Here is an 11696-nt window from a genome sequence, read left to right as displayed (position 1 = left end):
AAGGTGGGTAGGTCAAATACATGTTATGTTAAAAAATACAAGAATGAGCAAAGAGAAGGAAAGTCAAAAAGCAAATGATATAAGAAAATGCCAAAATATAAACCACCACTTTGTATGCTAATTTAAATAAATTAAATCTGAATCAAAACTGAAGCTGGAAAATATGTTCACAAATTACCTAATAAAATAAATTACATTATTTTACATTAAAATGTTAAAAAGTCACATACAGATTTTTAAAAGTATGCTTAAATGAATAATTTTTTTCATACTGAAAATTTCCTTTAAACTTTAATGGGGGGGGGGGGCGGACCTGCTGGAGAGATGGCTCAGAGCTTAAAGACACTGGCTGCTTTTCCACACGTCCTGAGTTCAATTCCAAGCAACCACATGGTGGCTCACAACCATCTATAATGAGGTCTGATGCCCTCTTCTGGCGTGCAGGCCTATATGCAGGCAGAATACTATACATAATAAATAAATCAATCTTTTAAAAAAAAGTTTAATTTGGAAAAAAAAAAAAAAAAGAAACAACTTTTGAAAGACAAAGATCCAGTGTGGGGGTCTTTATATCCAATGTGAAATCACATACATGGCTCCTGGAAACTGCAGGATGTACGTTCAAATGGGCATAGACGAATACTCTATTACCACTGCAATCATATAAGGAATCAGATAACTTAACAAACCTTTAATTCTCAATGAATGCACAGAACAAGATCTTGAAAACTTGAGAGTAACTCTGAACTCTTCAGATTGACAACATTTTCTAACCTCCAGTTTTGTTTTGAAGCAAAATATTCAGACCTTCCTAGAATAATCCTACAATATATAAACAAATAACCCCAAACAACTGAAGAAAGTTTGCTAAAATAAAATTGGGATGTTTATTGTCTTCTTTACAGATAGCAATGTAAATCATTAGAAACTGTATTGTATTCTTTCCAAATTACTGGCCTTAAAAAATCAAATTGGTGTGAGATAAAATTCAATTTTAAGATCTGCAAAACACATATCAAAAACAAAAATACTGATTACTTTTGCCATAAATAATTAGAAACAGATGACCCAGTTTAAGTAAAATCTGACATTTTTAAATTGGATATTTAAGCTGACAAATAAAAGTACTAATCAGAACAACGATAGATAAAAAGTATCATTTGTCTATTTTCCAGGTTCGTTACTACAGTTGTATTTCCTGAGTACCAAGGGCTCTCAGATCCAATATCAAATAATGGAATTTGACTAGCACTTTTTATGCCACTTTTATTTAATATGCACTACATGCACATGATGCAGGTAGGAAAGTTTTTGAATCCATGCATTAAGGACAAGACAGACTGGTACTATGCCAAACGTGCACTTAGTCAATCAGGATGTAGTTCACATTCCCTTAATATTTAATGGTTTCCATGAAAATAAGTGCAGCACAGTGTACACAGGTCCAAATATCCTCTTCACTTAGTTTCCTGAGCTTTCTTTGCATTCTGTTTTTCTTTTGCCTAAAAATTAAAGATAGCATATTACAAACTCCTCAAAGATTGTTTTAGATCATATTAAAATAAAATGCATCCAATGAATGTATTCTCAAGGAAAAAGGCTTATGTTCACACTACTAGAGCTGTGTGTTGTAGACTGTAGTCCTAGCTACTGGGGAAGGTGATACAAGAGACCAGTCTGGCAACATAGAAAGGACAAGTATAAATGAATGAATAAGCAAACAAATATTGAGATTTCGGAGTGTGTCCTGAGATACTGAGAACATGGCAGTTTATAACTTGAGACTTGCAACAATTTTTGTTGAATTCTAAAGTTATTTACCCTCAGTAGAGATGATCATCTTTGGTTTACAGAAGATGAAATGTACTAATTGTAATAATTAAAATATTCTCATTCTATAAAGTTAAACTCAATCATAAGAATTCCAAAGGTACACATACTTGTCCATTTCTTACTCAAACTAGGTCTAAAAAATTCTCTACACTTTTGTTACATTGGACTAAATGAATTTAACATAGTTTTAGTAAGCTTAATAAAATATCAGTAAAAGAATATATATCAGTGGAATCAAAAAGTTTATTCAACCTAAATGTTTTTTCCACATGATGTCATTTGACCTCATAATTATACAGCTTTAACACAGTAATTCTATTTGTTCTTTGTAGGTAAAGAAACCAAAGCTCACAGACATTACCAAAGCTGAACAAAGCCACACAATTAACAAATAGAGAAGTTTCAACAGAGGTCAACGACACTTGTCCTCCAGCAGTGTTTTTCAATATATATACCAACTGGGACCCCTATTCAAATGGAGAATGATGATTCAGGAATCAAAATGCTTGAGGTTCTACAACGCTAACAAAGTCTCAGGTAACACCAATTCTGCTGGTCTTTGAAAAAGAACCAGTAAATTAGAATTCTGTATTATACAATTAAAAAATAGAACAATTATAACTTTTTATTACATATCAGGTAACTATTATGCAGCCGTATGAAAAACTGAGAGCTCTGCATTAGCCTGAATGGATGTGGTGGTACAGGCCTATAATCTCAGCTACTTGGGAGGCTGAGGTAAAATGGCTAGTTCAAGGCCAGTTGAATAAAAATAGTGGTAAGGTGCTTACCTAGCCTGTGAGAAGCCCTCGGTGGGTTGAACCCACACACCAAAAAAAAGCAAGACAAACCATATAAAACCTAGAGCAAATTATTATAAAAATATGTTTGTATAAAATATAGGCATTATATTAAAGCCTAACCACTGCACAAAAATAGCAAAATTAGTTGCTGTATGTACATTTTAATCAGTAGACATAATCTGGAATTTAAGACATATATATATACCCTTATCCTATACAAAATTTCATTTTTTAAAAAGTTTTGGCTTATTTATGTTTGAGACAGTTTCACCTCTTAGCCTAAGATGGCTCTACAGCTCTACAATCCTCTTGCCTAGGTTTCATGAGTGCTAAGATTACAGACATGTAACACCATCCCCAGGAAAGCTTCCTACTTTCAAATAATGAAAATACAATTCAATGTTAGGCATAATGTGAACAAATAAAGTATCTATTTTGCTTTTGGTCTCTGAATAAAGTTTACAGAATGTTTGCTAAAATTAACAAAAATATTGTGATCATTGTTCTACTTACTTTTTTATTTAAGGGACAGGACAAAGTTTTAGGGGTTAGCTACTTATTATCAATTGATTCAAACTTCCATGCTGTAAAATCATTTTGAATCCCTCTATCAACTACATTCACGATTTTACATAATAGATACTAGAAATTTAAAAAGTTAGAATTGACAATGATTTAGAATTATATATATATATGCTGAAATACATACACACATATGCTGAAATAAAAAATTTTAAAATACTGTAAATATACCTGAATAAATAGAAGATTCACAAACGGAATCTTAATCTAGATAATTTTATGCTTCAAGGGACAGAATTGGTATAGGGTTCAATAAGTTTTATAACTACATTTAGGTTACCTCCTGAGCAGTTTTTATGCAATGTACAAAACTCTCATATAACAAAGCCATAAAATTTTAGTCTATGTCATTATAGTCATATGACCAAGGGAAAATCAAAGTCTTCTGCATTGCTTATTATTCAGTGAAGTGAAAAGATGTTTGCCCCAACTACTTTCACAACAGGCTGTGGACAGCGTCTCTGCTTGGCATTTCGCACCACTACTTAAAGTGACACAGCTTTCCGTCTTGTTCCTCCTACTCCCTTTCACACTCTAATAGCCATTTTCCTTAAAGGGGGGCTGGGGGAGTGGGGGCAACCTACAAACTAAATTCCATACATTCCAAACCCAAATTCACTTCTTGATTCTATAGGTAATTTTTCTTGAAAGTATTATGATTAACAAGCATCATGAGAGCTACTCTGCTTTTCCAAAATTTTTAGCATGACTGTGTTGATATTAATCGCATGATACTACTCAGCATACTATAATTATTTCACTCTTACCCAAACCATGCCACAAGTTGGTTGAGTAAATTTATATATCATAACAAAATACCTAGAATGTAAGTGCAGCTAGATAAATGAGATGAACAATTGAAAACAATTCAACTAAATGTTGAATCCGAATATCCTCAAAACCTAGCAGTTAGCACTGTATATATAGAAAGAATAAATATATACATTGCTTATATAGTATTGCTAAATAAAAATTTCTGAAAATTAGGTAAACTAGACAGTTGATAACTACTTTCCTTAGAAAAATGCAAACAGAAAGAGCAACAGAGCTGGTGTTACACTAATATTATATATTCACATACTGCCACCTTGTGTCCAAAACAATGTGAGCTAAGTAACTATGGTTCTAATGCAAAGATGTTCTCTAAGCTCTCAAAAAAAAATAAAGTAAATAATAATCTGGGGAATATACTGTCATGAAAAAAATTTTTTTCCTAATCTATACAAAAATACTAGATTTGAAAACAAACCTTAAAGCAAAATTTACATTGCATAAAGTGATAATTTGTCTATAGGTTCCCAGTGAGGAATTTTCTTCAGGACAACCTTGACCATTGAATCCACTTGCCTCCACCTCCAAGCACTAGAATTACAGGCATGTATCACCACACCTAACTCTATTTAGTGTTTTCAAAACAGAAATACTTCACGGTGTTCCAAAGACTACTATATCTAGATATCCTGTTAGCAAACAATTCTGATGACCATAGGGTATAAATTATTAATAAAAGCTTGAAAATCAGTTTTGCATTTTAGCAAGGAACATGAACAGAAAAGCCTATGTAGAAAAAAAAAAGTTATCAGTCTTCTACAATAAGTTTGCATTTAATGCTAAAAAATGGGTTATATGTATCAGGTAATAAGGTAAACACAAATATATTATGAATTCAAATATCAGTATTATTTGAAATTTTTAATATGAAGTAATCTGGGACAAAAATGTATCTTTGCTTTGTACACTTTAAAAATCAATAAGAAAAATATACCTACCATGTATTCTTGTCTTTAAATTAATGGTCCAAATTTTTATTTGCCTAGTAGTGTCTTCTCAAAGTGTTTCTCAAAATGTGGTACACAGATCAGTTGCATTAGAATCACTTGGGGAACTTATTAAAGATTCCTTCCCCTACATGAGAATATCTGGGGAGGGGGCCAGGTAACATGTAATTTAAAGAGCATCCAGAGATGGTCATTTTCAGAAAAGCTGACTTACAATATAAACTTACAAACAATTTAACTGTACTTCATTTATTCCACAAATATTTTATTAAATGCCTAACACTAAAGAATAAATCAGAATTTTCCACTTATTTATTTAGTTATCCCTCAGAGGACGGATTCTAGATTAGGACTAAGAAAACCTATTAGCTAGACAAATTGTTCTTTTATCCCCCATCAATGTCCATTCTAGTTCTAAATTCTATTGTATCAATGCAAAATTTTACAAAATTAGCCAAAAAAAATCCATTATTTCAGTTATTAACACTGAAAATTTGTTGGTTTTTTTTTTAAAGAAAGGAGTAATGTTTTAATACAGAACAACCCAGGTTCTAGACATTAAGAATTATGGAATGCTAAAGTAGTGGGGAAATACTTTGTTTTTGTGTTAAAGTATTAGGCTACACTACTTCTCTTAGAATGCAAAACACTATGCAAAAGAATAAAACTACAATAGCTTCAAGAAACTTTATCTCCATCCATGCTCAAAACAAGTAGGGGTGGGGGGACCTAATCTGAGCTTGAACAGTCACCAATGAGATACATACCTTTTCTACAAGTGGAATTAACTGCTGGTGCTCTGCTAAGGTCTTTAACAATTCCATAATGAAAGGCAGGTAGTTATGCTTCCTTCTGATATTTTCAATCTGAAAATTAAACACATTATCTGATTATATTATCTTTTTGCATCCAACTTAAAATTCATAAACAGTATGAGAAATGAGATTTAATTCCTGATAATAAAGATTGTACAACAAAACATGTAGCAACATTTCCTAGGCACAGCACTTTCCCTTAGCTTGGCAAGGTTTTTTTTAACAGTCCATTCTAGACAATCTGCTACTGTAAGAAGAAAAAAAAAAGCTATTCCAAGGATATTTATAAACACAAGCTGTGAAGCAAACTTAAGGTGGTCTACAAGATAAATTCACTCCCCTGCTTCTGTAACTACACTACTACTAAAGCCCAGCCAAATGAGAGCTTTGGTTTTTGAAGATCAACAAATTCCTTGGGGATTGTTTTTTATCAGTGAAGGTAGAGGGAAAAAATATCCATGCTTCATTGAGAAGTAAGTAAATAGTCTCCAAAATTATGTGCTTCTAGCCTTTCATGACTACTGAGTTATTATACATTCCAACTAGATGTTCAATTGACTGCTCCTCTCCCATAGTTAAAGCTTCTATCATTCCTAAGTCATTTCAACATTCCCTCATATAAATCTGAATTTATAATTTCTTTTAAACTAGGTGTGATTTGTTACATGTTCTTACAATTAAGTCATAGGTAGTTTGTGCACCTTTTTAGTATTATGTGACATGGAAAATAAGAGCTGAAGCTACCAGCTCTTACTTTCCTGTCCCCAAAAAACCTGGCCCTTTCTTTTTTTCTGCCTGAAGTACTCTGGGAGCCTGCCCACCCCATCTGAAACAATCCTACTTGATTCAGTTACCGTCCTTTCATTTTCCCCAATCTCTAAGTCATTCGTTGGCTGTTAAATACAATGTGACACTGTGCTGACACAAGCGAGCAAAAACCACAACAAAAACACAATCCTTGCCTTCAAGCTCCACGTGAAAACACACATGATGTAGGCATGCAGCACCTAAGTTCCCACTTCCCACTCTCCACTTACTAAACAGACTGTGAGTGAAGGAGGATCGAGGATTACATAAGTGTTTGTGGTAACTAAACAAAATTAAATAAGGATTCTTAAAAACCTAAGAATTTTAAAGAAAATCAAGAGACAAAAATTTCAAGTAATTTTAAGGCATAGTGATTTGAATGTACATTTGAAATGGGATATTTAGGGGCTGGAGAGATGGCTCAGCGGTTAAGAACACTGACTACTCTTCCAGAGGTCATGAGTTCAATTCCCAGCAACCACATGGTGGCTCACAACCATCTATAATGAGATCTGGTGCCATCTTCTGGCCTGCAAGAACACATGCAGACAGAATATTGTATACATAATAAATAAACCTTTTAAAAAAATAAAGAAATAAAATAAAAAATAAATAAATAAAATGGGATATATAATAAGGAATCAAAGAGACTATAAGAAAAAAACTTCAACTAACAGTACTGGCACATATGTATGAAAACAATATAATGAGATCCATTATTTTGTACACTAACAAATTAATTTTAAAAGTTTTAAGTATTATTATTACTATGCATGAAGCAAATGAGTAAAGTTCAGAGAAATCAAAATTTTCATACTAAGAAATACAATTTATGCATTAAGTAGAAAGTCTTTTAAATACTAAACAAATATTAATATGAATTCACCTCCATTAGAAACAAAAACTGTACTTCTTAACCTGAAAAAAGCCTACAATGAGCAGCCAGGCAAGCACCTAGTGCTTTTTAAACACAATTTTCAGCTAGTCTGTAGTGGCATGTGTCTGTAATCCCAGTACTTGTGAAGGCAGAGGCAGGAGGATCACCACTGGTTCAGGGCTAGCATACTCTATACATAGTATATGCATGTACAGTACATAGTATATGCATATACAGCCAGGGCTACCCTTGAGGCTGTCTCAAAATACATAAATTAATTAACTTTTGCAAAAATGACTGCAAGTGTTGATCAGGCACTGTACAAGAGAGCCTGAAGCTCGTCACACTACACAGCACAGATGTTCTCAAAGCCTACAGACAAGAGGTCCTATGTGTTCCCATGATCATCAGGAAGAACAGTAGGCACAGTGAACTGAGACATCTTACAGGGTAAAAATCTGTTCATAATAGTATTTAAAAAGTGAAACTTTGTCAGATGCCAGATAAGCAATCATTCAACATGCCTTCATCTCAAAATTTTCAAAAATGTTAAAGTAGCCCATTCTTGAAAACGTACCTTATATCTCTTTAACTTCTGTACTTCTTCTTCAATAAGCATCTGGTTTCTGGCAACTTCTGACTGAATAGCACTTAACACAGTACCAGCCTGGTCTGTATCCATGGGTTCCTCCTTAGTGAGAAGAAAAAGAAGCAGCACCCTAATGACTGTGGCTTAAGTCATGACTACATTTAAATGATTAAGATCTAGAATTACCTTCAAATTTCAACTTAATGTTGGCAAGAATATGAGCCCAATAAGAAAAAAAAAAAAGAAAGAATAAAAACCCTAAATACACCTTCCATATTTCTGTTGTATAATAACACATGACTTTTTCATCTGCTACCAATATTGTAATATACTTTATTGTTACAATCTATTAAATTACAAAATCAATCTGCTTAAACTGTCTTAAGATGGGATCAAAGGACTTTTAAAAGACTTTCTCTACCATTAGCTCTCTTTTCCAATCATATTTACAGCAGTAAAAAGGTAATCATTAAGATTAGTAAAGATGACATGTACATTTAAATATACTCAATTAACTCCTACAGAAATATACTCAATTAGATAATGAAATAGAGAAAATAGCTAAAATAATTCAATACTAACATTCAGCTCCTGTTACTCTTTGTTTTAAGTTATGTAAATTTAATTCTAATGATAATATTTTATGGTAAAGGCTACAATCTTCATGCTACATTAAGAAACAGAGAAAAATACCAATTGGAAAAGCTAGTAATTAAAACTAAGTAGCATAAATTCAGAATATCTTCCCTAGATCTCTAGTCTAGATTAAACACTTGATTAAACCTATTTTGAAAAGGAAAATCAAAGTTATTTTTCCCTGAGAAAATACAATACCTATGCTAAAATTGTTCACTTAAAGGCCAGAGGGAATGCAAAGAAGCCTCAATGGGCAAGAGAGCTTCCTGCCAAAGCATGATCGCCTGAGTTCATATACCAGCATCCAGAAAAAGCCAGGAATGGCCACACGCACACCTGTAACACTGGTGCTATAGGGGCAAAGATAGGAAAGTCTTTGCGACTTGCTGGCCACTAGCCTAGCTCCAAGTTTAGAGAGACTTGTCTCAAAAAAAATAATGCATTGTGATAGAACAGGATACTAGATATCCCCCTCCAGCTTCCACACATATCCCCCCCACAGCAATCCTCCCAGATACACACTACCAAGGATATATATTACATCAAATTTCAACTTCACTAGACATACAAAAAAATGTTAAATGTAGTAAAAATTATAAAATTAGTATTAAAATACTTCATTGTAATATATGGCCACAAACCTCTGCAAGTTGTCTTTGTAACTCGGCTATCTTCTGTTCATATACCATTTTTCTGTCAGATACAATGGCCATTAAATTAAATCGAATTTCACCTTCACTATACCTACAAAAAAAAGTTTATAATGTAATAAAAATTATAAAATCATTAGTATTAAGATACTACATTGTATTTACTACATAGTGGGGTAAATGAAATTATCACTAGGCTAGCTAACAAAAATTGGCATTTTAATAAGGTTTTGTATTATGGAAGAGTATATAATGCAGCAAAAGATTATCTAAATTTCATCAATTGCAAATATTTTTAAATGTTCTATACTACTATGAATTTCATGTAAAACATTCAAAATAACGTGTTTTCATCATTCTTCCTTATAAGAGAGAGGACAATTATTACTTAAGATCTCAGAAAAAAGAATTACACCAAGACTTTGCATTTGTTAGATTCTACTGATAAGACTACACAGTTCCTTACAATTCATGATGTAGTGTCTATTGTTAGTTAATATATTTCAAGTTTTTATTTATAACTTACAAGTAAATATGAAATATTTGTTATTTTAATAAAATTATATCCTGTTGTAAAATCACTACACTAAAACTGATAAAAAGCTCATGACAGTAAGAACTGCCTTAAGAATATTATATTAGAAATTATCTGTAACATATAAAGGACACTTAATCAAGATGACAACATACTATAAAAATATAAGCCCATATTTGCATTGGTTTACCTAGCAGATGCAGACAAATCTGTGAGTTTGAGGTCAGCCTGGTCTACATAGAGAGTTCCAGGACAACCAGAGTTGCATAGGAAGACCTTATCTAAAGAAAGGAAAGGGTGGGGCAGTGTTGGCAAGCAAGCAAGCGGCCCAGGGAGAACAACAAAAGCCTCAGGAACCCATGGGAGTGAAAGAGAGGGATCCAATATTTGAGTGCTTGAAGGCCAGGAAGAAGGGAACAGAGCGAATTTTAAACAAGAGATGATAACCGAAAACTTCCTGAGTTTGGCAAAATACAAACACGTAGATTGAAGAGGAAAAACCTACAGAAATCAACACAAGAACAGCATAGTCACATCTCTGAAGAAAACTAAAGATGAAGATAAAACTCCTGAGAAGTAGTATCAGGAACCAGAGTCCAGAGGAGTCTAACACTCTCCAAACACCGAAAAGACCATCAATTAAGCATTCTGTTTTGTTTTGTTTTTCAAGACAGAGTTTCTTTGCATACCCCTGGCTGTCCTAGAACTCACTCTGTAGACCAGGCTGGCCTCGAACTCACAGAGGTCCACCTGCCTCTGCCTCCTGGGTGCTGGGATTAAAGGTGTACAACAACAACACCTGGCTCAATTAAATATTCTGTATCTCATAAGACTTTTCTCCCAAAATGAAAGAGAAAAACTAAGTTATCTCTAAAGAAACTAAGGAAGAAGAAAGTGGAATATGCTGGCAGGGAACCCACCCTAAAAGAAAAGCCAAAGGAGGTTTTCTACACAGAACAAAGATGGTAATAGAAGGAATCCTGGAACATCAGCAAGACAGAATAGGAAAAGTAAAAACAGCTCCATATGGTACATGCATCTTCTCTTGAAGTTTTCTAAGCTGTTTCATGATGAAAGCAAAACATTTACAGCTGATGTGCTCCTAAAGTATGCACCAAAGAGTTACGCATAGCAGTGGTGTTCACATCCCTTGGACAGCCAAAGCATGTAAAGGAAGGAAAGATTTTCACATTACTGTCTTAACTGGTAAAATGCTGACAAAAATAGATTGATAAGAAATCACTAAAAATATCCAGAATATACAACAACAAAAAAATGCTATAGATAAAAAGAAACAATTCTAAAAAAAATGTCTGAGTAACTGGCAGGAAACAGAAAAGCAAAAAAAAAATTAACAAAAAAATCTGAAGGACAGAATTAAACCATACTAATTATATTAAATGTATTATGCATTTTATATGTAATTTTATGTCAATTATACTTGATAAAAATGATCTCAATACATTAAAAGACTGATAGGATGAGCTGGAAAACATCACTCAAATATACACTGCCTACAAAAAAATTCATCTCAAATATGCCATTAGGCAAATTGAAAATTAAAGGATTGAGAAAGATGTGCATTTTTTTCTAATCAAAATAAAGCAAAAAATGGCTATGGTACTACACAAACATCATGCATGGCAAAGAAGATTTAAAAAAAGACATTACATGTTGATAAAAATATCAATCTCTAAACATAAAACATTGATCATAATATGCAGGCACTAAACAACTGAACTATAAACATATAAAGCAAAACTGATCAAAATGAGAGAAGTTCAAAGCTGC

The 11696-nt window shown here is 33.0% G+C and overlaps 1 protein-coding gene across 4 annotated transcripts in view; it reads right to left on the bottom strand.

Annotated features, from left to right (window-relative positions):
• Window positions 1–671: 671 nt before the first annotated feature.
• Window positions 672–11696, bottom strand: part of Uchl5 (ubiquitin C-terminal hydrolase L5) — a 35817-nt gene continuing 24792 nt past the window's right edge. Inside the window, exons 8-12 of one of the 4 annotated variants that reach the window (XR_008217917.1) lie at window positions 9362–9464; window positions 8073–8186; window positions 5764–5862; window positions 4988–5137; window positions 672–1502 (exon numbers count right to left, since the gene is read on the bottom strand). Coding sequence is in view for 3 of the 4 variants with exons in the window: in XM_052737116.1 (XP_052593076.1) it covers window positions 1458–1502; window positions 5764–5862; window positions 8073–8186; window positions 9362–9464 (361 nt within the window). In the remaining variant the exon portion in view is untranslated. Of the gene's footprint in view, window positions 1503–4986; window positions 5138–5763; window positions 5863–8072; window positions 8187–9361; window positions 9465–11696 lie in introns of those variants that run through there. The other 3 variants (XM_052737116.1, XM_052737117.1, XM_052737118.1) reach the window with 3 other exon arrangements.

The sequence above is a fragment of the Peromyscus californicus genome, unplaced genomic scaffold (genome assembly GCF_007827085.1).
Source record: "Peromyscus californicus insignis strain IS unplaced genomic scaffold, ASM782708v3 Scaffold_14__1_contigs__length_90479793_seg_2, whole genome shotgun sequence".
NCBI lineage: Eukaryota > Metazoa > Chordata > Mammalia > Rodentia > Cricetidae > Peromyscus > Peromyscus californicus.
Note: the sequence above shows the minus strand (reverse complement) of the source record. Positions and strands in the feature narration are given on the sequence as shown.